General features: G+C 41.5%; 1 protein-coding gene across 2 annotated transcripts in view; it reads right to left on the bottom strand.

The window, feature by feature from the left end:
• The window catches only part of GALNT9 (polypeptide N-acetylgalactosaminyltransferase 9), a 157697-nt gene that overhangs the window by 80903 nt on the left and 50067 nt on the right, over nucleotides 1–26727 (bottom strand). For both annotated transcript variants that reach the window (XM_009555710.2, XM_054082748.1), the window contains exons 3-5: nucleotides 19660–19826; nucleotides 17193–17367; nucleotides 5253–5450 (exon numbers count right to left, since the gene is read on the bottom strand). In XM_009555710.2, coding sequence (XP_009554005.2) covers nucleotides 5253–5450; nucleotides 17193–17367; nucleotides 19660–19826 — 540 coding nt within the window. The remainder of the gene's footprint in view (nucleotides 1–5252; nucleotides 5451–17192; nucleotides 17368–19659; nucleotides 19827–26727) is intronic.

Below are 26727 nucleotides of genomic sequence, written 5' to 3'. Positions count from 1 at the left end.
TAGAATCAATACAATTCTGCACTGGAGAAAGATACAGCATAGTCAGGTTGTGGAAATTACCTGATGGTGTGGCTGTAATAAGGGAGATACGAGAGAGACATGACTCTGGGTAATGCCTTGGGAAAAGGAGGAAGCAGAGAAAACAGCACTTTAGGGTGGTAAACCCTTCCCTTCCTTCCTCCCCTCCCTGCCTGATGCCACAGGCACAGTGCACGCGGCTGTGAAGGAAAGAGGAACGTATGGAAGAGGGCAGTGCCTGCTATGCGATGGGGTACCAGGAACAGAGGATACACTGGGCAGAAAAGAAAGCCACTTGGTGTAGGTCTGAGTCAAGGCTATTTTGGTTCGGTGACTTCTCCAGGAACACGGCTATGTCGGCAAAACTCCAGCAGGGACCGGTACCCTTTTTTTCCAGGCAAGTGCATCACCCTCCTTCCTTTACAGTCTGCCTGGGGGCTTCATCAAGAACAACTGAAGGAGAAAGGCATGAGCACTAGAATGACATACTGCATGTGATATAACTCTTCCTCTCCCTTACACATCCTTCTTCCCCACTTTCAGGTCAATATACGTGCAATCAGGTGACATTTGAAGCAGTTTTCAAAGTATGCAACAAGTCCAATTTCCAAGACAACTAACCTACAAGCACTTACACAAATACATGAATAAAACCACAAATATAACTATAACTATAACTAAATATATAAACATACACATATATATACACGGATAATGAGAGAAAGAAATTCAAAGGACACATCATATCTTTGAGTTTTCCACCTTTCCTGGCAGAATGTTTCTTTGGTTCAGGTTCCTAAGCATGACCTCACCCCTGGCCTGACACATAGATGGGGAAAGCTGCTGCAAAAGCAATTTTTTTCCCCCCTCCTATCACGTCTTCTGCAAGAAAGAGTCACATCAGGCTGCAAGAAGAGAACTCAAGGACAGATTTACTGCTCAGAAGCTGCAGGAAAAAAAACTAACCAGCTTAATGATGGGGAAGCTTGTTAACCCCTTTGGAGAGCTGTAACATATCAAAAAAACCTCAACCCAGAATGCTTGGCTAGTAAAGGAAGGACAATAGTGATATAGAATAACTCTGTGATGTCCCACGGAAGTATATTTTCTTGAACAGGCAGGATACTCTTCAGAAACTGGGCAAATGAAAAAGATTCTGCTTTGTTATAGGCTCCTGTGAACCGGCAGCTGGGAAGATGGCCATAATCAATCAATAAACAGTCACCAGTTTTATTATTACATGACAGTATGGTTTATCCCGAAAGGCTTTACAAATGAACATGTTCCTAAGTCCATGTACACAGATGGATCTCTTCCCAGAGCAAAGAAGACCCAATGTGGCTGCAGCACCATCACCTTGACAGACCAGCACAGGACCCGACTTGCACACTCCCAGCCCAAAGCTGGCAGCAAAAATCACTTCACTGTGGGCGTGTGAGATGCTACTTTATACACACGAGCGAGGCACGTATGCTTTCCGGAGTGGCTGATTCAGTGCGTGTACGTACACATTCCTAGCGGTACCAAGCTATGGTATATTAACGCAATAAGTGAGAACATATGCAACCATGAAATGCACCACTGCTGCTGGAGGAAGATAAAATAGAAAGCTGTGCAGCGCTTGGCTGAGTGAGGCTGACTAATGACTCTAATGTCAGTGGCTGCTGATCAAGAAATCAAACACAGAGCAGTCCATCATAATCACAGCAGGTGAGGCAAGATGAGCTAGAGCCAGAGCTCAGGATACCAGAACCATTCCTTGCTGTTCCAAAAACTGGTAGTATATTCTGCATACAGAAAAAATCACAGCTTGTTCCAATGCATAGTCAAAATCATTAGAAACCCTCTGAAGTGGGAGCCTTTGTTACACAATTTGTTGCCAGATTATAAGGACATTTTTGGGCAGTCTGTTTCCAGGAACACAAATGGAAAATGATGTGATGGACAGAGCACGTCAAAACAACAATCCTCGTTTAAATCTTCATATTAGAGACATCTTACATCTCAAATGTCAAACATGCAAAATGGATTGCCTGCAGAGGCCGATTCAGGGAACATCAATTGTTCTGACTTTCAAAGCATTAATGTGATTAAAAAAAAAAAGAAAAGGACTGAATTTAAACTATATCAGTAATCTTTACAAAATCCAACACTTTGTTCCTGCTATTTTTTTACTTTGTTTGTACTTCAAGGCCACATCCCCTTTGTCATTCGGACCACAACAACTGATCTGATATTTTATGGTCTGCTCTTGACATGACTGCCTATATGGTGCCCCACTGACTTGAAGGAGAGTTCCAGCCCCTTCCCAGCAAGGCTTTCAGTAGGATCACACCACTGTTAGTGTTCAAGAAAGCAGAGGATCAGGCTTCAAATAGAAAACTTTGGAGAAAAGAAGTAAGCAGATCTGTTATGTAATCCCAGAAGAAAACAGGAATTGGACTCTGCTTTCTAAATGTCTCACCCAATTCTGCAAATCAATGGTATTTATTCATACAATGCAAACATCAGAAATGCCAGGGCTCTGTTCCTCACTGACACCAGGATACACATATTTTAACACTGAAATTCTTTCTCTCTTCGGAGATCTTGGAGGAAGCATTCAGCTACACCAACCACAAAACCAGCCACGGGGTTATTAGTTATTAGTTATTACCCTTCTACAAAACACACAGAGAGACACAAACCAAAACCACGATTTGCAGAAGAGTGTCAAAGGAAGCGTTAAGAAGGACAGTGTCAACAAGGACTAAATGAACTTGCAGTTTTCATGCCAATGAACAGTTCTGCAGTCTTATGACTGCACATGGATCTGAAGAGCATCCACGTGGATATCACTTAAAAGTCACAAAACCGCATAGTGTTTCTGTAGGCACAACACAACAGCACCCAACTGCACTGCCAAATGCTTTAGCAAGTTCATCCAGGTGCTACTGTGTCGGAGACCCAGCAGAAATCAGTGCAGTGTGGCTATCAAGTAAGATGCCCTGCTCTCCCAGATCACTGCTTCAAAGCACATATTCCCAGGGAGACAGGTGAGTGTTCAGGGTTTGATGTTTATGTCTCTGCATTTCATTTCATTATGTAATTCATAATTTGCAGGACAGATATTTATGCAATCACAATGTCTCAGTGCTCCTAATATTTGTCAGCAAGGGTTGGGTGCTCTCCTCCTTGTGCCGCTTGTCTGCTCTGTCTCTGGGCAGTTTATGTACTGTTGAATTGGAGGGTTTCTTCGCTCCAGTTCAGAATAAAATCGCTGCTCTTAGGAGCCAGCTACTTACATGCATCAGATTTTAACACTACTCAGTGCTTGAGTTTGGACCTTATTCACTTCTGCATCAATCCAACTCAGAGCTAGGATAACTCAAGTAGGAGCTTGAGCATAAACCTGGGGAAAGTCCATAGCGAACCAGGCCTTGTATTGCTGAAAGAACCCTCTCATCCCAGTGTTATAGACATGAGATTCCTCATTCTCTATTAAAAAGGTCAGTAGTTGAATTTCCAGAGGTGTTTTGCAGATATAACTTCCATGCTTTGGTGAGTCCACGAGCTACCACCACTGAAAATCACATCTAAGAACCTGCTGAGGCTTAACGTCTTAATTCAATGTGATCATTGTCTCTAGAACAGAAGATACTCAAATGCTAGAACAACTCAGGTGAAAATTAATACAGTGATTTCACATAAAAACTGGAAGTAATGAAGTGTGCAAAACCTTTCAGGAATAAAGATCGAGACCCTGATCTCAGGAATGAAAGCTTTGGCTGATTAATTTTCCTTCACCAATAAACTATCTCTCAGGGCTGAGTGAAACAGATCTAAAACACCTGCACTTTCAGAACAGTGTGAGGAGAGCAGGGCATGTTATCCAGGAAAACCGATTTCCTAAGTAATTACTTTCCAGCTTATTGAGGTTTCAAGCAGAGCAAAGGGTCAGTGATGAAGGACTGTTCTGTCCTGTGGTAAATAAGGTTAATGTTACAGTATAGCTCTGTTTTGCAGTCACAGGGCATGAGGATGAACCTAAGAGCAGCTTGCAACACTTGCTCAAATATGGTCTGAAATATTACTCTCTGCATGAGGGACAGATCCTGGGAGATGGTCCCATCCCACTGATCACTGACAAATGTGATCAGTTCATTTGTGTCCTTTCACTTCCAAAAGACCACTTGGATCCTTTCAACTGGACATGTTGTTTGTGCTTGGACAGACTTCTCAGGACCCGACAGCTCAAGTTCTACAATGGAAGGGAAGTGCATCAGCTCCTCTGCCAGAGCCTACGTTTGGACCATACAATAGAGTGTTAGCTTACTTTATGACAAAGCTGATATACATCCAGATGAAGATGACTCTAAGCTGGTAATTTGTGTCCTTCATAAGAAACCTCAAAAAACCTCAGAGCAGCCTAAAGTGCATCCCTGGGCTACATAATTTTTAGCCTTTATTTCAACAGTTGCTACCAACAGCACCCTTCACCCAGCACAGGGCATCACAGAGGAGCTGTTAGACAGCATCTGCACTGGAGAAGAAGGAATAGGAGATATGAATTATCAAAGGAAGCCTTTCTTATCAGCTCCCATTTTCCTACTATTACAATTCCTGAAACAGCATTTCCTTAGAAAATTCCATTTCTGTAAGGCAAAATATTTCCTTATACAGAAAAATAAAATGACACAGACTACATAGTCTAGTTTAATTTTAAAATTCATCCAGCAGCAAAACTCAGAACATGTGCAAAGTTCTCCAAAGAAAGAGCAACTCTCAAACAAGGCAAAGCCAACACATACCGTAGTAGAGCTGGGAAGCTCTGGTTTGGGCTGATGGCCAAGAGCACTGCCTACAGACCAGAAGTGAAGCCAGCCTCTTAGCAATCACATACAGAACACTTTAGTTTCTCATACGCACAACGTTTCACTGGCTTATTACTCATGCCAAGGTCCACTGGAAAATAAATCACAGATAAAAAAGATCCTGCTATCGTTCTAAGGGCTACAATGTGAACTTGAACCACACAGTTATGACCAGAGCACCTGCACTTCTATGCACATCGTGGTGCTGCTCTGACATGTGGCACACACCCCCACAGCTTTGTAGAGCCATCTATTTTCTCCAGTTTCATTTTGCTATCCCTGTTCAAAGCCTATAGACTTGCTTCACTCAAATTCCTCCTTGGCAAACAGCTGAGATTGAAACACTGCTGCTACCAAAATGACAGCACATGGGAGATTTACCTGATGGGAGCTGACTCATCCCCCTTATCGAGCCAGTCCTGCGGTGGGATTATGTACATGCACCAGAGGCCCCAGTTATAGCCGTGAGCTGCATTGGCGTATTGCTGCACTTCAAAAGTGTTGTACTTAATATTGTCAATTGCTGGTAAGATGATCCGCTTTCGATCTTCTTTGATCCGGGTAAGTGCAGGTTCCACCCTGAGAACAATAAAAACAGCAAAATGATTTACAGCCATCCAGTAATCCCAGGTCCTCCTTTGCAGTCTGATAAAGGGAAGCTCTCTAATACCGAGAGCAGTAGAGACGGCAGCCCGTAACACAGCGTAGCGGCATCGGACACAGGTCACTACCACACACCGAAGAGGCTGGAGCTTGTTGTGGGATACTTCCCATAGCAACAGCACATGGATTACTACCTTTGTGAAGCTATCCCAGAGTCTAAGAACACAAAATTTTACCGAATGCTTATTCTGAGTCCTGGAGGCTGTCAATTCGATTTGCAGTGGACAAGAGTTGAGAGGAACTATCACTAAGAGTAACTAAATGGTCTCCTAACAGCTACCCTGCCATGATGCTTGGTAGCGATTAAATACTCACTCTTGCTGACAAGGCCTGAAGAACAAAACACGCACCAGGGACTGAATGAATCTGAAGGTTACTCAAAGGCTTTAATCTTGTTTCCTAAGAACTGACCCCACAGGATCTAGTTTGAATGACAAGCATGGCTGCATTATGTCTTCTAAACCTCTTTGGTGATGAAAAGATTTTAATTGCCAGATGGTGCAGAAGCAGTGAACTGCAGGAAATGGACCATCATTTCCAAAAGCCTTTAAAACATCCATGTGCTTTCAACAGAAGCTGCATCCCAAAGCGTTTCAGGAAAGTAAAAAGCCTCAGAGCAAACATTAATTTCTGACCAAGGTAGTCTGAAGCTGCTATGAATTTACAGAGAAACTGATCTGAAGAGGTAGCAGACTTACATAAAGGCAGAAAGCACTTCTCAAAGCAGTATTAGAAACAGCCACTGGTTCACTCCTTTGTAACTCTGTTCCCCCTCAAAATAAGCTTTGAAGATTTTGCAGAGCTCCCACATGTATCATTAGGGAATGGTGGTTTGCTGCAATTCACAAAGGTGGTAGGATTTAAACACTGATATTTTCTCTTTTTCCTTCTGTTGTTGGTTAAAAGGCAATTGTTCCTTTGTAGTTTCAAGTTTATTACCTTTATTTTGTTTGTTATCTTATTTTTAGTTTGTTAGCATGTATTTCCTCGTGCAAGGCCAACAGAAAAGGACACGTTATGGAAGTAACACTTGAATATGTCAAAAATATTTGTCTTTTATGTACACAGACTCCATATTGCTTACATAAGGTTGGGTACTGCTTGCTTTTCCTTCTTTTTACTCCTCCAACATCAGTAAAAAGACTCATAGATTCAGTGAAACCTTTGATTATTGATGATGAACTACTTACTGCAAATAAATCATCACGAACCTCTGTAAAATAAGAGCATAAGTGACAAAAAGACAAGGTGCCACAGCATTTCATTTGGAGAGAAGTCAAAGAGAGTTAAAATAGTTTTGTTTGGCTTCCTCTAGGAAAATGACATTTGAATTTGTCAGCTGGATGCCAATAACACAGAACACAGAAGTTTTAATTAAAAGGATGGTCACAGGTGTGATGGGAAGAGAACAACAACATTGCAAATTGCAGAAGTTTCCCTTGGCTGGCGAGGTTATGAAAGAGATGTTCATCTCATGTGCAACATATATTGTTTTGTTACTCTATTTATTCCCAGAATAAATCAATGCATCCCGCATGACTGGAATGGCCTCAGGTCTCTCTCACTACCCCCTGCCACCTGCAATTTTCAGTGCAGTACTTCTACTTTCGAATCCCAGCCCTGCAAGGTACCAAAGACCTCCACAGAAGCATGAGAGTGCATCAGCCCAGAAGGGGTTCAGTGAATTCAGCTCAGGTTGTTAAGTACGCTTTTGGCTTTAAAATACTTCTTTAATCAGCACGATGCACATTGTTTCTTCCCTCATCCCCCTTTTTCTTGCATGGCATTCAAAGAACTGCACCCCAGACTCAAAAGAGATTTTTTTTCCTCTGTGGAAGAGACAAGAAATAGCGGAGAGAGATTCAGGACAGTGCAGCACCTGAATCAGAATGCTAATTTGTATGTTCTTTAAGCCACACTCATGCACCCATATAAAGAACCAATGTGACCTACCAGATCAGGATAAGCTACTTGCGTTATTAATACAAGATTATATTTAGGAGATTAACTCTTTTGAAAAAACAGAGGGTGGACTGCAGAAAAACTCTTGCAAATCCAACAATGCAGGGAAGCATGCAGAAAAGATGAATTTACTTTGTCCCTTCCATAAAGTTATCTCTGCTTATCGGCCTAGAGGCAGCAGAAGAAAGTACAGCAGAACAACGGAAGATGTTGGACATACACCCTTCTCCCATCACGAACCAGGTGCCTCCACGCATGGCTATAGCAACTCCCGTGCATCATATCAGCAGGAGGCTCTCCCATTCCCTTCTGGCCTCTGAAACAAAGACGGTCAAAAGACCAAACAACAGGTATAGATGTCACTAATGACAGGGCACTAATCGTTTTACCGGAAGAAGTATCCTCCTTTTTGTAGTTGTGGATTAGAAAATAACTTTGGAGCAGGTCACTGCCCCCGTGGAACACGTCACTGCCCACATGGAACACCTGCAGCAGAAGCCTTGTTACAAAACTGATTCAGAGTTCCTTGAAAACCAAATACCCCAGTGGGCTACGGGCCACTCCTGAAGCCCTTGGACACCGGTGCAGTGGGAAAGTCACAGAGCAGAGGGACTGCATCCTCCAGTGAGATCTGGTGCACATCACAGGGCACAGTCAGACCCAGAGTCTCCCATGGAATGCACAAATTTATTACGTTTGGGTCTATGTTCCAAATCTGCCATGCGAAGCAGGAAAACTGACTGCATGCGTTCTGAAGCAGAAATCTGTAAATGAGTTTCTTTTGCAAGAACCAAATTCTATCATTCTTATTCACTACTGTCTGATTCTGAAACAGGTCTTTAACAAGCAAGGAAAGACTGGGAGTTTTAAAAATTATTTTTCTCTCTCCTGGTTAGAGTTCTTTGGTCATTGAATCCTCAAGTCCCCAGTTACTGGGATGTTTATACTGATAAAAAGCAAGACCATTTAACCATCACACTTCAAACTATCCTGAAGTTTCCATGTTCCTTCTACAGTTCCTCCCTCTGTACCCATTTTGCAAGTATTTTACTTTGAAGGGTAGAAAGGGATTGGTAACGAAAAGGCTTCTCCCTTAATGTCAGGTGTTTGGAATAGACCCCCCACATCCAAGGTAATTGCCTCAAACTTTCATTCTCAACAGAGAGAGGGAGAGGCTGGTACTTTTATACTGAGATGCTTCTTCTCAGAATAATGGAAACACCGAAAAGAGGTGAGATTAATTTAATAATGTTCCAGAGGAGCCTATTTCAAATACAAAGGGAATTTAGCCTGCAACTTTGCAAGACAGCTTAAAATTGGATTGTTGAAGTGTATCCCCAATAATAGTTAGAGAAAGAAAGTGGAGAAAATATTTAACAGTCATTCTGATTTTCAGTCCTCAATCATATTTGTGATTGCGTTCCTCTGATACACGTGTCTTGGAAATGCTAATCTAGGTCCTCATTTCCTTTGTAACAAGAACAATCAGTTCCCAGCTCTGGGGCTGCTGTCACAGCAGCTGTCACCAAGCTACTCCTGTCACTCTACAGCTGACTGAATTCCTGTATTTTTCCAGTTGTATGACTTATTTTATTATCATTTGACTTGTTGCTTTGCACCCAAATAGCACAAGAAGGGATCTCCGGAGTGTAATACAACAATCAGACCAAAATACATGATTCAATTCCAGTAATCCCTATCCATCTATTATTTTGAAACCTCAGAATTTGAACTTTCATGAGATCTGACGCATCTGGAAGCTGTCCATGTGATGGAAGTTCTGTCTCAGTCCTCTGCACTTAAGAAATGTAAATGGTGATGATATTACTCCTTCAGCAAGCATTGATATCTCTACCCTCAGGTTACAGATGAAATAAAATGCCACCATGCCAACGTTATGGAGTGAACTGGTATGAAAGCAACTGCTGGAACTTCATTTTCTCAATCTCTCATCCCTCACAGTGAAGGTGACTTTCCTCCTCTGTCTGTATCTTCGTGTGTGGAAATCACATGCCCCGACACATTAAGAACAGGAACGGCTCAGTACCTGGACAGACTGCACATTTATCTAACTTCCAAAATACTTCCACACCCACAAATCAGAGAGCAGGCTCTGAGTCACAGATGGAAAGAGAAAATCCAGTGCAGAGTTGTTCCGTCACGTAGCAAAATTCAGAATGGAGTGCCTTTTAATTAACTGTTGTTCACCTCTGAGATTTCACAGCTTGTCTTGTCTGATCAGGAGAAATAGTGATGGGGTATTCGGACACCATACCCTAGTTCATCTCAGAGAGATCCACAGGAACACTCAAATCCCAGATTCGGCCAATGCCCTCTGCACCACTGTCACTGCTTCTGCTCGGTTCTTCTACCAATCTGCCAAGATCCTTAGATAGCGGCCAATGAAGGACTATCAGCTTGAACAGGACTGTGTTTACATGGCTTATTTTAGATAATCCATGAAATAGGAATGGGGTTTTATTGCTATTCGTTGCTAGCAAAGTCCAGCTTGGAGCAGTTCTATTAGGCTCCATGGACTTACACGGTGTCTTTGTCTCTGCAAGTTGAGCTGCACGTTCACCAAATCCTTTGTGAACTTTGCTTGTAATTCTGGCTTTGTCTAATCGCTTCAGGTTTTGGAAAAGATTATGATTAAATCTTTCCTAGTAATTTCTACTTTTTTTCCTAATTTTAAAATGCTACATTAATCTTTATAGACACCAGTGTTTTTCCCCTGATTTTTTTACCCCCTCCTTGTCCTGCTTTATCTACTGTACACCTGCAGAAGCCAGGTGTTCCTGGCAGCTCCCTGGACTAAAAGGACAGAGTGGAAGAGGTTGTTGAAGTCCGAGTCTGTTCAACGTACTATGCTGATGAGCTGCAATATGTTATTTGAGCGTTTCCTTTCCACACGGCCATTGCTGGCAGTGAGGCAGGATTCATCTGTGCCTGATTAGGTACATAAGCCAGATGTGAATTTTGAGATTCATCTCTGTTTTTCACAGATGCGAAAACATTAGGTTCCTAGCTTGTATCCGAGTCAACGTACTTTATGGGCACAGAGGAACTTATATTGTTAACAAGTTATTTACTGGACCAAGCGGAAATTTCTCCCAGTCATATTCATAGATATGATGGGTTTCAGTAAACCAAATATAATCAAAAGATTCAGCTTTAAAGGTAGTGCTTCACATCATTCAGTTCTTTTTTCCACTTAATAAAAACCAAGCAGGCAATTTGGGCTGGAATTTGAGTGACATAAAACATTCCTCCCTTCTATCCTCTCTAAATATATATATTTGTCAGTGTCGTCTTCTAACTCTGAATAGATTGCTGGTGAGCGGTTAAAGCCAGCAGAGAAAAGACAGTAAATTTCATTCCTTATAGACTCCACTAGGATAAAGAGTCTTTCCAAATGCATTTATTTCTCTAAAGCAGTTCCAGAAATACAGTAACACACGGCTGAAGTTTCATTCCCAAGACTCAGCCCTGTGATTGTCAGTGCTTGGTCGAAATGCCACAAAGCATATCGCTGTCCCACGATTTTGGTAGGCTTCCCACAGGCACAAGGACAGGCTGGGATAAACATCCACAGCAGGTGCCTTAGTAAGTGACTCCTCCTTACAGAAACTCTCTTGGGGAATTTGTGGAAGGCATCTATGATCAGGAGCATGCTCACTACAAAAGGATGTGTCCATTGGTCAAAGACTGTTGAGCATATCACTAAACACAGCATGTGCATTTCATGCGTTTAATGCTTTTGCCTACCCATGGATCAGTTTCTGGATTAATACTGGATTTTCCAAGGTGTTGAGCACCCATGACGACTTCAGTGGGAGCTCCAGCAATGTCAGTGCTGTGGGCCTCAAAAAACAAGTTCTCCCTAATATCTCAGGTCTCCCTAAGTTCTCCACGATACCTCCCTAAGTTCTCTCTAATATCTCAAGATAAATACTAGAGTTAGGAAAGAGCTGGAATTTAACCCAGGGTATAGACTAAGCCTGTAAGAAGACTGAAAGCAAAGGCAGGGGTCCTACTGTGATCACATGGGCTTCTCTAATCCCATTGTAAGTCTTTCTCTGAATATATATGAATTCTATATTTAATATTGGGCCAATTCAGAGCAGCTCAAACCCCATGGGAAACCACAGCAAACAAAAACTTCATGCTGTCTCACATCCTTATCAAATTGCTGGAGAGTTTGTGCCAATGGGGAAGTCTGATTTTTCACAACACTAAAAAGAACAGCTTCTTCCAGATAAAAAACAGAAAAACAAATTAGTAATGAGCTCCTCAGCACACACGATTACATAATTAATCTTTTAAAATATGTAAAAACACCTGCTGACTTCAAGCAGACTTTTAAAAAGGCTCAACATAGGAATAAACACATGCGATCTAAGAGAAACCACATGCATGCCGCAGGCCAGATCCTCTGCTGTTCAACTTTTCTACTTCAATGGACTTGACAACTTGAGGGATACTTTCCTAACATGTATCATCTGAGGAGTGGATCCAGAATATTTCCAGTTCTTAATCAGAATGATCATCCTAGGCGTAACTCCCCCCTGCCCCCACGCCACTGGGAAATGTCTTTCTCAAATTCTGCCCTGTCCCAGCTGGGTACCCAAATACCCCTATCTCTGGGATCTCTTGAGATAGAAGTGGTTTTTTCCTCTCCACCATCACTATTCTCATTTTTACTCCAATAAAAAAGGAAGAACTACCACTAAAAAAATCCAGCCTTTTTTTTCCCCTCCTGTCACAGATAAGGATTTCTTCTTTTTATCTCTTGCACGGACTTAAGGAAGAGTCCTTATAAGACACAAATGAAAGACAACACAGTCCCATCTGCTACATCTTAAGGCTCAGTAGTTTTAACACTGTATTTTACTCTAGCTGTACCACTGTCAGGTACCAAGAAGTAAGAACTTACCACAGAAATGTAAGAAAAAAACCTGTGTAAATCAAAAGCTTATTTTGCATGTGATTTTATTCGCTACCTCACATTTCACTGACAATATACATTTATCAGATGCAGACAAGCAGATCTACTGACATCCATAACTCTTTACTGAGGCCAACTGAGGAATATTTCATGCAGAATGCCTTTCCTGTAAATAAGTATTCAGAGAACTAAAAAAAAAAAAAAAATCATACTCCCTTCCTCAGTTCCTAAGAGGAGAGAGAAATTCCCCATCTGTTTTGTCTGACATCTCTATCAGCATTCCCGTGTTCCCAGGGAGGTTTCAGACCTGCAGCCCCTGGCCAGAATGGAGCCAACGCTGCCTCGACACCTACGGAAGAGTTAAGGATCAGCTCTTTGGCTGCCAAATCTGAATAGCCCTTTACTGCACCACTGAAAAACAATAAGGATGCTCCAATGAACGCTCTAGGTTATTTAGGTAGATGAATAGTTGAAGCTGCTTTTCTGGGATGTGCTCTGTATGTAAGCTGGCACTGTCCCACGAATCTGAAAGGCCCACATGGCTTATGTTGAATGCTTCTCTCTTCGCTCAGATAATATTAGATCCCTTTTGCTATCTAAAACATGTATTCCATTACGTTACCCAATTGATCCTAAGTGATGGTAGAGGCTTTGGATGAGAAAAGAACTCCCATAAAAAATACATGTCCTTTCCTTTGCATTTGCAGAAATACAACTTCCCAGGTGAAAGTCACGGTAACAGGGGTGGTGCAATGAACCACGTCCTGAGAAGGAGTGATAGGTGTGAGCCCTCCAGAGGGGAGGGATGGCAATAGGAGGAGGACTGCAAGTGTAATTTCACTCTCACTCTCAGCAATTCTCACATAAAGAAAGAAGAACCTGGACTTTGCCAGGTCCCCAAAGAACCACTTGAGCTTGAACATGGGGGACTGGGAGTTTATTTGCTGACAGAGTTTGGCTTCCAGTACATTGCATGAAAACATTAACAAGGGAACTTTCAGGGGAGCAAAGACCTTGTGGCTTTGCCCTACAAAAGCATAACCATGTCTCCGTTATCGAGTACATGGAATAGCCAAAGCCAGTAGAAGATCAGGAGGAAATCAACTTCTTTTTCCTTAATGCACTTCCTCAAGAATCTATTGCTTATGGAAGCTATAGCAATCTGCACTACATCTTACAGTATAAAACAGCATCTGCAAAGTATTATTCACAGACCCCAGGATCTGGAGCTTTAGCTATTCTTCTTACTTCATTAAAATACTAGTTTTCTGTATTTTTAAACCACTGCCAACTCAGGGATGATCCATAAAGATGGACTGGGCACAGTCTGTTGAATACTCAGCTTATGTTTCAGGTCCTCTTTCTCATGTTGGGCTGTCTCTGGTATATTGAAATCTTTTGATGAAATCCTCTTACTCCACTGCTTCCTTTTTGATACTTTCTCTTTGTCTGGCAAAAGTTTAATTATCAATGCAAAACTTCATTCAATACTCTGATACTACCTCTGTGATAGGAGCAAAAGCAATTCCTAAGATAGAATGCAAGTCTAATACTCTATCATTGTGTCTTCTTTTACGGCTCCTAGCAGTCTCTTTATGGCTGCTAATATATTGTGGTGTCTGCCTTTTACTTACTGATTTCTGCTCTCCTTCATGCAATGTGTCCTTTTTCTGACCCAGAGAATAAACACCCCATCTCTGCTATCTATCTTTCCTGCTCTCAGTTATAATGTAATGAAGTTCTCATCTCCTTGTCATGTTATTCCTTCCCATCTTTCAAAGACAGGAATCTATATAATGCTCTACATCTTCTGCAACGCAATTAGCAGCCAGGATGCAACGGTCTGTACTCACTGTTACTGTGCGTGGCTTAATGCACAGTGGGTGGATCTAACAGAAATGTCAGAGCAGGAATGATGAAATCTTCAGAGGACTGAATGCAAAACTAAAATAAACCCTCAGAGAGGAATGCACAGCAGCTTTTCTTACCTATTGGTTCTGCTGGGTTGCCGACTCTAGATACTGACTCTTACTGACATTGAGTAGTCATTAAAAATAGACAAAGTTCTACATGCAGGACAGGTAGAATTTTACATACGAACCGTACACATACATTATCATGTAATTTTAATGTAAAATTCTATTTGAAAATTAATAGTAATGGCCTTCCTTTCAGCTAGTCCTCACCACTTCTGCTCTCACAGCAGCAGTATTGGCTCACATCATCAAAAGCCTTAAGGGGAACAGGTCAGTAGAAAATCTCTGCTCTGCGCTAACACATTTCAACACCTGAGAAGCAAAAAAGCAGCAATTAAGCTCAGCAAAATAAATAATTCAATAGTTAATTTGACCTGCCAGGTTGTAGAGTATTTTTTTTATATCCTACCAGATTGTACTTTAGTTTAGAAGAAATGTCCCTGGAGAGCAATGCTGTGAGAGCCCGTAAAATGCTATAGTGTGATACAAGGCAAAAGCTCACCTGTAAACGAGGCAACTATTATTTAAAGAAAAGTTTTTTATTGTCAGAATCCTACATATGTCATGAGAAAGAGATGAAGTCCTTCTCTGATTCTTTATGAATTAATCTGCCAACCGATTAGGCAGGTAAAGCAGCCATGGTCTGGAAGACTAAAATTAAAAGCAGGTACTTGACTTTACGTGAAACACAAACCAAACAGAAAGTTAATGCTCTTTTCTGTAGTAAAGGAATCGGCTTCTTTTTAATTGCCTCACAAATAATCCATAGACATTTTCGAGTGGGAGCAATCCATATGGCTTCTGAATACATGAATATACACTGAAAATAGGGCAAAATATTCATGCAAGATAAGACTTAGGAGAACAGAACAGCAGCACTTTGACAAGATACTCCCACATGACTACCACGTTTATAGGGTTAGGGAGTAGGGGTAATGTTAACCTGGTGGGAAAAAGTAAACCAGTCCAGATGGAAGAATTTCCAGTCCTTCCCAGGAAAAGAAGATGAGAAGAAAATCGAGATGACAGGCAACTACATGTGTGCAGGTGGGCAGAATTAAAACTAGGAGGAAATGGGCAGAACAAGGTTTGAGGTGGCTGTCAGCAGCCAAAGTTTGAGGGGAACAACAGGAGAAGCACCAGAAGAGAACACTCTGAGCCTCCACATGTGGCTCTGGAACAAAGGCATATGTGATGCTTCTGGTGCATGTTTGCTGTGCTTATTCATCCCCTGTTGCTACTCTAGAAGCCCAGTGGTCTCAAAGCAGCTACACAGACTGGCTCAGCAGTGTTACTGAGACTTAAGCACACTTGTTGAAAGGAGAGTACACCAGGGAGATGCAGTAGATGCAAACACTTTATCTTGGATATACACGCACTCTCATTTACTGAGGAGTCTAGGTTCTTGCTATACTGATTCCAACCCTTTCTGACACTAATGCAGTGCGATAAGGTTAAAACAAACGCAAACGAATCCAAAAAGCAACCACAAAACTCTTTCTTGCTTACTGATACCACTGCCTGGCTTCTCTGGGTAGAGTGCATCAGTAAATTCTCAATGTCCTTTATAGAATTGATAGCAAAATTATCTGCAATGCTCAGAAAACCACAGTTTAAGCAGGACAAGCATTGGGAACAGCATTCAGACCATGCTTTCCCTATTCCTTCTTTCTGCCCAGCAGCTGATATTACACAACATGAACATTTGCAATGATTTGAAAGATATAGTTGCGTTAGAAGTAAGTAAATAAATTAAACCAGCTCTTAAGCTTCCAGAAAATTTCCACAAATGCTATTATAGTCTTTCATGCTCCTGGGGAAAAAAAAATGGGATGAACATAAACCAGGTGCACTACAAGACTTATTTTATTGTATCTTCCATTTTATAAAGGTATTCATGAACACATAAAAATAAACACTCTACTCCTTTGCAATTAAGTTTCTCTCTGGTTGTCAGTACAGCTATTTTTAGTTTTAATTTGGGGATATGTCCCAGAACTGCAGAGCATAATCAGCTCCACCGTAACCCTGCATCATCATTATCAAATACCAGACTATCTTTGGAAGATACAGATTTTACATACTGAAAGTCCCAGCAGCTCCTTTTCAGCTGCCTGTACGTATCAGTAACTTCAGTTCTGACTTTCAGTAATGCCAAATATTGGCCACTAAGTGGTGCTACAAAGATTTGCTCCAACAGCGGATCTGGGCCGTTAAACCCCAAACTGCACTTGCCACAGTCAATACTGCTCCCTTGCAAAAGAGGCGATGAGGAAAGGTGTGCTAATTTCAAGCCCCATTAAAAATGCAGGAAATAATTCAGGGTTTCCCTCAAACATAAATGCAAGAAATTTTATGAGAAAAATCAGATTGGCATTCAAGTTTCTAAGAAGAAATGACAGAAAACAACAAGGAGATTAAAAAAGCATGCATCTGCGTCCAGCCCAGAGCCTCCGTAATGGTGTCTCCCCATGTGGAGGTTTCACATTCAGTGTGGCTTAAATTACTTCTCCCCCAACTGAGCTGTACCAGAGCAGAGACAACAGATTTTTTTACAGATCTCACAGCCATTGCAGAAGATTTTCAGCAATGTTACAGTAATCAAGAATCTTATTCGGAAGTAATTGTTCAAGTGATAACAGCAGACTACAGCCACCTCATCCCTACAGTTTTTCCGCTCCCCTGTTGCTGAGCAACCTCTTTCACAGCCTTTGAGACACAGGGCACAACGTAACAGTACTGCTCACCCCGTGGGAACAGCCAACAACTTACCACCCAATGTTGAACTCAACGTGAGCATCAAAGAAACCAACAACAGGAGAGGTTGCTGCTTTCCAGCCTTGGATTCTGGCTCGAATCAGTCCTTCTCGTTTGTTATTGCGCACTATTTTCACCAGTCCCGGGTATCGTTTATTAACATACTGGTCCAGATTAAATTTTAGCTCAACTGCAGGATAAAAAACAAAACAAATATTCGGAATGAGGAAAGTCCTACAACGTTACCTTTTACTTTGATCTACTCTGCAACAGAAGGGGAAAGAAATCCTTAAATATTCCTAAACCCTTAGTCATTCTCACAGAAATAAACAAAGTACCGCAGTTGTGGTATGGATCAGTTCCAGGCGTATCAGCTCAGAGGAATCGTGCATCCGAGCAGGTACAGTTAGACTTGCGCAGGTCTAACATGGGTTGGTGGTTTTGAGTATTGTTTTGAAGAGCTAGTTCATCTAAATATTTTTAAACCATTACTATTCTAATTCTCTGATGATTTCCATCAGGCTACAACCTGACTCCGGAGGAGCAATTCTGACCTTACAGCAGTGTAATATGGGAGTTGGGCGACAGATTTTTTTTTTTTTCTTTTCTGATTTATGCTATTCAGTAAAAGTTTGAAAAATAACCTCAATTGATTTTGGGTCAAGACCTAATTCAGATCACAATTAATTTCCCTTAATTTTAAGGGTTTTCCCTTAAATATAATTAAGACTCTTCAATACCAGGCTTCTTTCCTGTTGAACTAAATAGATATTTAAGATTTCAAATAGATGACTTCTCTTCTGTTCATTTTCAGGCATTCAACCACAGACGGAGCAGAAGTCATTCACTCCTTCATTCAGCTTCATTTCAATAGGCTTATAAACAGGCAAATTACCAAAATGGTCTCTCTATTTTTTTTTAAATCAATCTAGTTTGGTAATTCATTTACACTGCAACTTCTTCATAATGAGGCTTTTACTCAAATATATTTATTAGGAAAACTAGTAGAAGCTTCCAGGACATCAGAAGCCTCATTCTTCTGATCTATATTACACAGTAGAATCATTATCATCGGAATCAAAGGCCTGATAAATCTCCAGTTATCTGGAAGAATGACAGAGAAAAGCCATATAAAACTTCACTGAGAAACAATGAGTCCAATTCTCCTCTGTAGTACATGGACTCAAATATTTTGCAATCTCACATAATTACTCCACAGGTTACACTGCCGTAATTGAAAGCAGAATTAGACAAAAGGTTTTCTAAATCTATACGTTTGGGAATTTATTTTTGGTTTAGTGATTTGTTCTCTCATCCTTCCTTTCTCTTTGGAGATCTTGAAGAGGAACAGCAACTTAAAAAAAAGATTTAAAGCTGTTGGTCTGTGAAAGAAATGCTAAACTTGAGCCTTATTTTAATAAATATGATTGAGAAGTAAAACAACTGTAGAAGTTTAATGTATAACAAATTAAAACACAACACCACTGCCAATCACCTGTATCCTCAAAGTTCTTCAAACCCAACCATCCTGTGAAACACGACCAATAGCACCCTATATGCTCATCAATATTTTGAATTTTGACTACTGTAACAGAAGTGCTATTTTTACATTAATGAAACGGATGACTTGAAAGCTGCATGTGCTTTTTGCCCGTTCCATGTTGTTCTCTCTCCAATCAGGAGAATCTGTAGCTTCACTTTTCCTTGAAAACAGGATTTAAAATTTTAGTCTATTAATGATGATATTCTTTTGGATCTGAAAATTTGGAGAAAGAGTCATTTCTATATTAAGGTCGTTTATACAAATGTCATTCGTCGTGTCATTCAATAAAATTAGTAGGGTTTATCCACATAATGTTTATTTGTTGTATAAACAGGTAATATTTACTCACAGCTTTGTGCAAGTGGCTCAATCATTCCTCTTATTAACAAACAGTCTCTTGTAACTTCTACTTACTTCAATAGAGGTACATTAATTTACACCAACTTATGGAATCATAGAATAGTTTGGGTTGGAAGGGACCTTAAAGCCCATCCAGTTCCACCTCCTGCCACGGGTAGGGACACCTCCCACTGGCTCAGGCTGCCCAAGGCCCATCCAACCTGGCCTGGAACACCTCCAGGGATGGGGCAGCCACAGCTTCCCTGGGCAACCTGGGCCAGGGCCTCACCACCCGCATCATGAAGAATTTCCTTCTTATGTCTAGTTTAAATCTGCCCCTCTCCAGTTTATACTCATTGCCCCTCATCCTATCACTACAAGCCTTTGTAAATAGTTCCTCCCCAGCTTTCTTCTGTGATTAGCCATAAATCAGTGGTTGCACACATGACCTTCCTCCCCCCGCTGTTTAAATGCTGTTTCATCCCCACATAAAAAAAAAAAGCATTTCAGCTAGTAGTGACCACAATCCCCCTGATTTATAGTTCAAGTCCATTAACCACACAGGATACAGAACTTAGAGGTAAAGTTACGCATGTTCACCATTGTCACTGTTGTCATCCACCAGAATGATCTCCTTGAGCAAGTGCGATGGGGTGTGGTTCACAACGCTGTGCACAGAGCGCAGGATGACAGAGAGTGCCTCGTTTACAAATATAAAGACTACAGAGATCTGGGGCAGGTCATCTTGGTAGGTCATCTGTTTGCACCTAGAGAGGAGAAAAAATGAATTAAAATTCAAGCAGCGACTGAAAGGTAAAATATACCGATAAGTATCCCATCTCTTCATTGCTATCCAGCATAAAGGGGCTTACAGGCATTGCTCTTCCTAATACCAAACAAAGATGGTGTAAAAGATCAAAAGACTCATTGAAACTAGGAGCAGCAAACTGTCCATCAACTCGGTAAAACCCACAGTCTATCTGCATGTACACAGAGTTGGAGCAGCTCTCGTTCTCTGGAAGGTTAAAAAGTCTCTTGAAAACCAAAGGAATATCAAAAACTTTGCTCAAAAACAAGGTGGAGAAGGCCCACAATGCTAGAGACTGTGCCTCCCGAGGAGTCATCAGAAGATCTGCTGTTAACTCATAATTAGATCTCATATTTTTAACACTAGGATCCACTCAAGCAAATTCTACGTTTGCCCATAAAGAGAGCACTTGCTACCCTTTCTGATTCTGCAGTTTGTGCAGAATAACAAATGCATGACATTTGTTGTGCAGACATGTACTTGCTCAAATATTTGCAAAACAGATCTGCTCCATCTGAGACACCGTCTTGGTAGGCAGCTACATCTCGAGATCCACAATTTGCCTTTGTGCAAGTGTGTTGCCATAGAAGAAAAAGAGGCCTGGAGAAGTCATGCAGCATAGAGCAGAATGTCTGTTTCCAAGCCCCCAGCCCGTGCCCCTCTGTCACACCATACCTCTCCCACTAGCAAAGATGCTAATTTTAACAATTACCTAAGTGTTCTTGCAGTCAAAAGCCATTCAGAATTACCATAGCAATTGCTGAACCTGCTCTCTAAAACATCGCTAATGATATCACAGGAAATGACTTTCCTGATCTTACCAAACTTTCTGACCTCTTTGCTCACTACTTTGGCATAATAATCACTTTTTTTCTCCCGCTATCAGCAGTCATGGGGATGAGGAGGGCAACAAACACTTGACTGTTGGGTAACCTCTGGAAATCAGTTATGAGTTCTAGTAAAGTGCAATTACTCTCAGTAAGTAATCATCCCAGCAGTACTTGCTAAGAGACCGGAGTACTTGTCATTGATTACTGTGCTACCATAGCTAATTACCCGTACCTTGCTGGTGACCTGTACTATAAGGAGGACCACCTGGTAAAACTTCTGGCTCAGCTGCATTCCTACACAGTCTAAATATAAACCTGGAACAAGGACAGAGATTTTCAGAAAGTGTGAATGTTCAGACACAGCCTCCTTTCTAAATATCTTTTTGAATGTGATTTTCTTCTCAACCACATCAACATATGAAAGATGTCCATTAGGAATACTTCACTAACAGCAAAGAGCCATCAGCTACACAATTGGACCTTGCAAGATTTCTCTTGCTGAGTGACATCTCTGATCTCACAGCAATTTGCTCCAGAGCCTCCAGCAGGACACAGCAGATGGCACCTCAGTAAATCAGACTAACGGAAGGGAGGCAGAGGAAGGAGCCCACCCCAGGCCACGCATCCTGGTGGGGTCCTGCATCAGCACCCAGAGCTAGCAAGAAAGAAGGGAAACAACAAAACCGTGTAGCCGAAGTCTGGAGACAGCGAGGAGGCTGTGGCAGAGGAGGAGGTGTAGGAAGTACAGCAAGGAGAGGGCAGTTGAAACAGCTGCAATGTAGAAGAGACAAGCAATAAAAGGAAAGGTAGGATGAACACAACTCTGACAAGCAGAGAGGTACGTGTGGATGGACCGAAGTATTTTGCCTAGGAAAAGACAGGGAAACACTGAAATAGGACAAGATCCCAGTGGATTAGTCTGGTCTTCCTTTAACTTCTGATCTAGAAATTTTGCTGAACTTTTCTGGAGTAAAAATTATTTGTTGTATTGGCAAGTGAACCTGGGCACCCAGCCACATGCTCCAGTTTAGCCTGAAAAGGTTGCCTAGTACTAATCCCCAGTGTTTTTATTCCACCCTCCTACTTACATTCTCAGAAAAGCAGTATTTTTAATTTAAGCTTTAGAACCAGCACACATAAATCATAGCCTCCACTTTTGATTTATTTACTCTTCATCATATTAAGTACATGCATTATTATCCTAAGTGTGACTCCATGGTCTTACCACTTCGTAAGAGTTTTCATGCCTTAGTTCTCAATAATTACTTATAGAGCATCATGGACTGCTTTAGATAAAAGTTTGTTTTGAATTTATTAAATCATTACTGTCACTTCTCCCCTTTCTCTTTTAGTAGGACATAGTTGAAAAGCTGCATTGTCTGTCTTTGGAAAGAGTGCTCCAACCATTACATATGGGAATATCTTGGGTAACCCTGCTGCAACAGGAACTAGATGGGCAAAGACAAACCTCAGAATTTAGCGGTGGTTTAAATAAATTTTATTTATTACAGCAAGGATGAAGAACAGCAAAAGAAGGTGTCCAGCTTTTCAAAATACAGCCGTGATTTAGGAGTTTATTTCTTGCAGACTTCCAGTCAACCTTGAACTCCCAACTCTTTAAGTCACTTCAGAAAATGAGATGGATGTGCTGAGGTAGTCAGGAGAAAGAACTGGTCTGCTAACATACACGTCTGATGATGTCTGAGAGCACGAGCAATCCCAGACAAGGGGCCTTTCCTTAAAAATCAGTGGGTGCTTAAGTGCTTTGTTGGACTGTGCCCAAGTGCTTCCCAATGTATTCTGTAATTAGGTACCAGCCACGGCAATTTACAGTTAATACTTCCTTCATTCCAAGAATCTCCAACCACCAATTGACACTCAGAGCCAAGCAGTGACATCAAAAAGTCACAGACAAGAATGCACTACCATCAAGGCACAACCGCACCTGCTGTCACCTTGCATCACCTTTGCTTGGTCAGATACTGATGACAGACCAAACGCATCGCAACTGAATGTTCAGTCACTTGTGCCTCTAAGCAAAGCTGAGAAAGTCAGAGTGTCAGGAGGACACATAAAGTCCTCCTTAGTGCAGTGCTTGATTTTGGCCCTGGAGCACGGCAGCAGGAAAGAGTTCATTTCAGAGAAGTCCAGGAAAAACATAAGGCTACAACAAGACTATTGACTTTCAACAAGACATGGGGCATCCTCTCAGAAAACAGCTGGAGCAGGAATCCGGAGAGAGAGGGAAAGCGTCAGGCAAGAAAACTGTGAGCTAACAATAGAGGAGCTTAACATAAGACTACTCCGTTTTGTTATTTCTTTTGAGAGGAAAAGTAACCAGAAGGTGAAGACATCACTGCACAAAGGTGTCCCAGCAAGGCACATAAGCTTCAACCTTACCACCAAAAGGGCTTTGGTAAAATATCAAAAAATCATGCATTTCTGGGAGCTCTGATACTGTGCAGTTAAGTGCCAGGGTATTAAGACAGCCCTGCCTGGGGAGTCCAGAGCACCAGCACTACAGCCGGCACTCTGCCAGGGAAGGGCGCTGGGAACCACCACGCTCTCCGCTTCTCTGCACTGGGTCTGATCACATTATGAACTGGGTGAGGGAGGACAATTACAGTAATTGACAGCTGAATCTTGGCCTCATTAACATCTGTCTAACACTATGGAGTTCGGTAAGATTTTAGAGCACACATTTGACCTCTGTGGTAGCTAACGATGGTCTAAGCTGGCCAGGCACAGCTCACATTTAATATTACTGTGATTATAATTTAGTATTATGAACTGTCATGAGGTTTAATACTGTACAACCAGTAAAGAACCTCAAGTCTGCATGAGAAGCAGCGCCTCTCTCCAGGGCCAATAGGTATGCTGTCAAGAAACACACCGCTGGATGCATTTAGGACTAGCGATTCCAAGCAGAGGCTCCCAATGCCATGGCTAATCATTTCCATGGATCAGCTGAGGATGGATTTGACCCGATATATGAAAAAGCCCTTCAGGCACCTTTCATGCAACGCGCCAAGCATCAAACCTGAGGCATCCTGCTGTTGTCTTGGGAAGAGTCTTTGAGTGCTCTTCGCCCGTATTTGCTACAGGAGAGCTTGGCTGGCAACCCAGAGGTATTTCCTTTCTACATGACAGAGAGTTTGATGTCAGATCATTTTTCTCTGTTCTGGAGATGACTTTCACTCATTCTTAGCTCTGCATTGAGGCTGTTCCTTACATGAACATTTCCCAGCCAGCTCCCTAAGCCCAACTGTGAGCACTGCCTATGCAGAAAGCAGGAACGGGTCTTCAGTCAGCAGACCAGAACCTTGGAACAAGAATCATGTACTAACACAAAAAACTGAGACAACGAGAAAAAAACCCTCAGATACACATGAGCCTGCTCATGGCAGCCCTGTTAGCTTGTGGGCAATAAAGGGCAGGATATTTTCTTTGGTCTTAATCGTCACTTCTTGATAACTATATTTAATCTCTGTATCTGATCCAACAAACCCATGCAAAGTCCTCTATTTATCAGAGCTGTTCTTACACTCCATTTGAGCAGCACTATTTTTCTGGGAAGGATTGACACTACAGCCATGTGGGTAGTTTAGTGTATTACCAAGGAAAGAAAAACCTTTCTCGCTCTCTTTCTCCTGCTTTCTCTCCTGTCTGCATACTTGCTAAACTCAAAAAATGATTTTGCTTGCAGCCCATAATATACTGAGTTTGGAAATGGATTAGGCAATGCATTTAGAGATTTCTGACAGCTTTACCCTTCAGGAAGAAACGCAAACAAAATTAAAGCTGCTTCATGAATCTTTAAAGTATTTAATACAAGATATATTTTTCCAATGAACCACTGGGATGAAGATGACTGTGTATTTCTCCCCTTCACAGGCTTGATAAAATTGCTGGGCATGAAGAAGTCTCCTATACAGAACCAGCACAAAAATCCCCAATACTTGAAAGCTGCAGAATGATCTGTGTTCATGTTTTATAGCCACAACAGAGGAAAGAGGCAGAACAGCACTTCATTGGGTACACAATCAATGAAAGGACAAAGATAGATATCAAAAAAATATTGAATCCTTGCTTGTTAATGCTAACAAATACCACTTGCAATCACTAGGTCAACGTGTGTGTTGAATCCAGTTAAACCAAAGGCTCAGAGTAATCTTACATGTGTGGTTACCTTTTAGTACCTAAATGCTGCTGTGACTTCCGTTGGCACAGATAATTTACAACAGCTAAATCACTAAATCTGGCACCTAATTCAACTTCTGATTTCTTTCTCTGGAGCACTACTGAGGCTCTGCAGCTAGTGCAAGATGTAATAGTAACTTTTCAGATGCAGAAATTAACTAGCATTACATTCTTGTTCCATACAGTGAACATGGGACAAGCTGCAAAGATCTCCTTCCCTGGCATGGGATTCAACTGCTGACCAGTCCGTGGAAAAAGCAATGACAGGCTACAAAACTGATTAGCTTCATGGATCATAAATCTGTCAGGCAGAGGGCTCCAACTCCTTCCTAATTAATTCTCCTTTTCAATAGAAGGTATTAATTGTATTATGCCACAACATTCTCTTTCTTTAAAGGATGGATTTTTCTGTCCTATCCAAAAGAAAAGAAAAAAAAAACCCTAAATTTTTCAGGTCAAGGCTTGCTCTTACTTTCTCCTCCTGTTTTGCAGCTCAAAGACAGCAGTCGCTAAGAATTATGTAATATAAATACAACAGTGAATGATGGAACAGTGGCACAGAACATTGATGCTCACCATGTCTTGAGAGGAGCAGACTGTTGTATTTCCAACTAAGGTAAAAAGAAATCAACAGTTGCTTTCAGAAAAAGCCTAGAAACTACGGTCATATCAGAAGATACCCTTCTATCACGGCTATTTCTTCACAATCTGTGCTGTTTTATGGACAGCCTCCACTTTGATTTACTATACGGAAGAAAGCATCACCTCCCCATCTTCCTGAATTTATTTGGGGAAATGCAGATACAAGATAGAGAGCAATTCCTGTTGGTGCTGTAAGCTTGGTAGTCTAGGCAGCTCCAAAAAGCCATCAACACTGATGGACAGAGGATTTGGTGGGTGAATTTCCTCCCCTGAGTGACAGCTAAAAAAAATGGGATAGTTTTTGCTCCAGCTCTGCAAGTACTATAAGAGTCCTGTCAGTATACAGACATGAGCATTAACTCTGACTTTCTTTATCCATCCACTTTTTGGGTTCTCAGCAAAGGAAGTATCTGCCAAAGCAGCGAAAGGCAATTTTGAGCTCTACTGCCTCATTCTTCTTGAAAGAACAAACTGAATGACAATTTTGCAAGACTGAATGTAATGCCAAAGACACAACTGCCCTTTCTACTGCTCAAGAGATCATCTTCATAGTATGTATTATTTAAAGCTCTTTACAGCCCGCAAACGGTCAGCTTCCCTGACCAACTTCTACCTGACTTCAGTTGTTCCCTCCGCCACACTCCATGTAGGATGTCCTCAGCAGTTATCCCTGAAGAAGAAATTCATTAAAATACAGACACCTCCTCAACTGTTCCCGAGTACAAACTGTGTCTGTTCCTCTTCCAACAGTGTTTCAGTGCTTCATATTAAAAGGCAGTCAGGGGAAGTCAACTAAAATAACCTGTTTTCCAGCTTTTCCGGTACACAGTGACGTTGATGGTCATTTTTAGGATTATAATAAATAGCAATCTTAAATTAACTCCATGCTGTGGGAATTCCCAGTAGCGTTTTTTTTGCATGCCTCCTTGACACACTTTTCCTTATTTTGCATCCAAAAGCCTTTAAGAAAGATATCACTCACTTAAGAAAGAAATCAGGCCAAACCCTTGTTTCTATGCTAATCTCAATTCCTGTCTCAAGAAAAAGTATCCTTCAATATCAACGAGCAACCAATCTTTGCAATATGACATGATTTCACCGGCACATATATCTGCTCCTGGGAATTCCCCACACTCCTGGGCAGAACAATTGTAATTCATGCCTGTAGAACAGCAGCAGCTTTTAAAA

Source organism: Cuculus canorus, chromosome 17, assembly GCF_017976375.1.
Source record: "Cuculus canorus isolate bCucCan1 chromosome 17, bCucCan1.pri, whole genome shotgun sequence".
NCBI classification, from domain to species: domain Eukaryota; kingdom Metazoa; phylum Chordata; class Aves; order Cuculiformes; family Cuculidae; genus Cuculus; species Cuculus canorus.
Note: the sequence above shows the minus strand (reverse complement) of the source record. Positions and strands in the feature narration are given on the sequence as shown.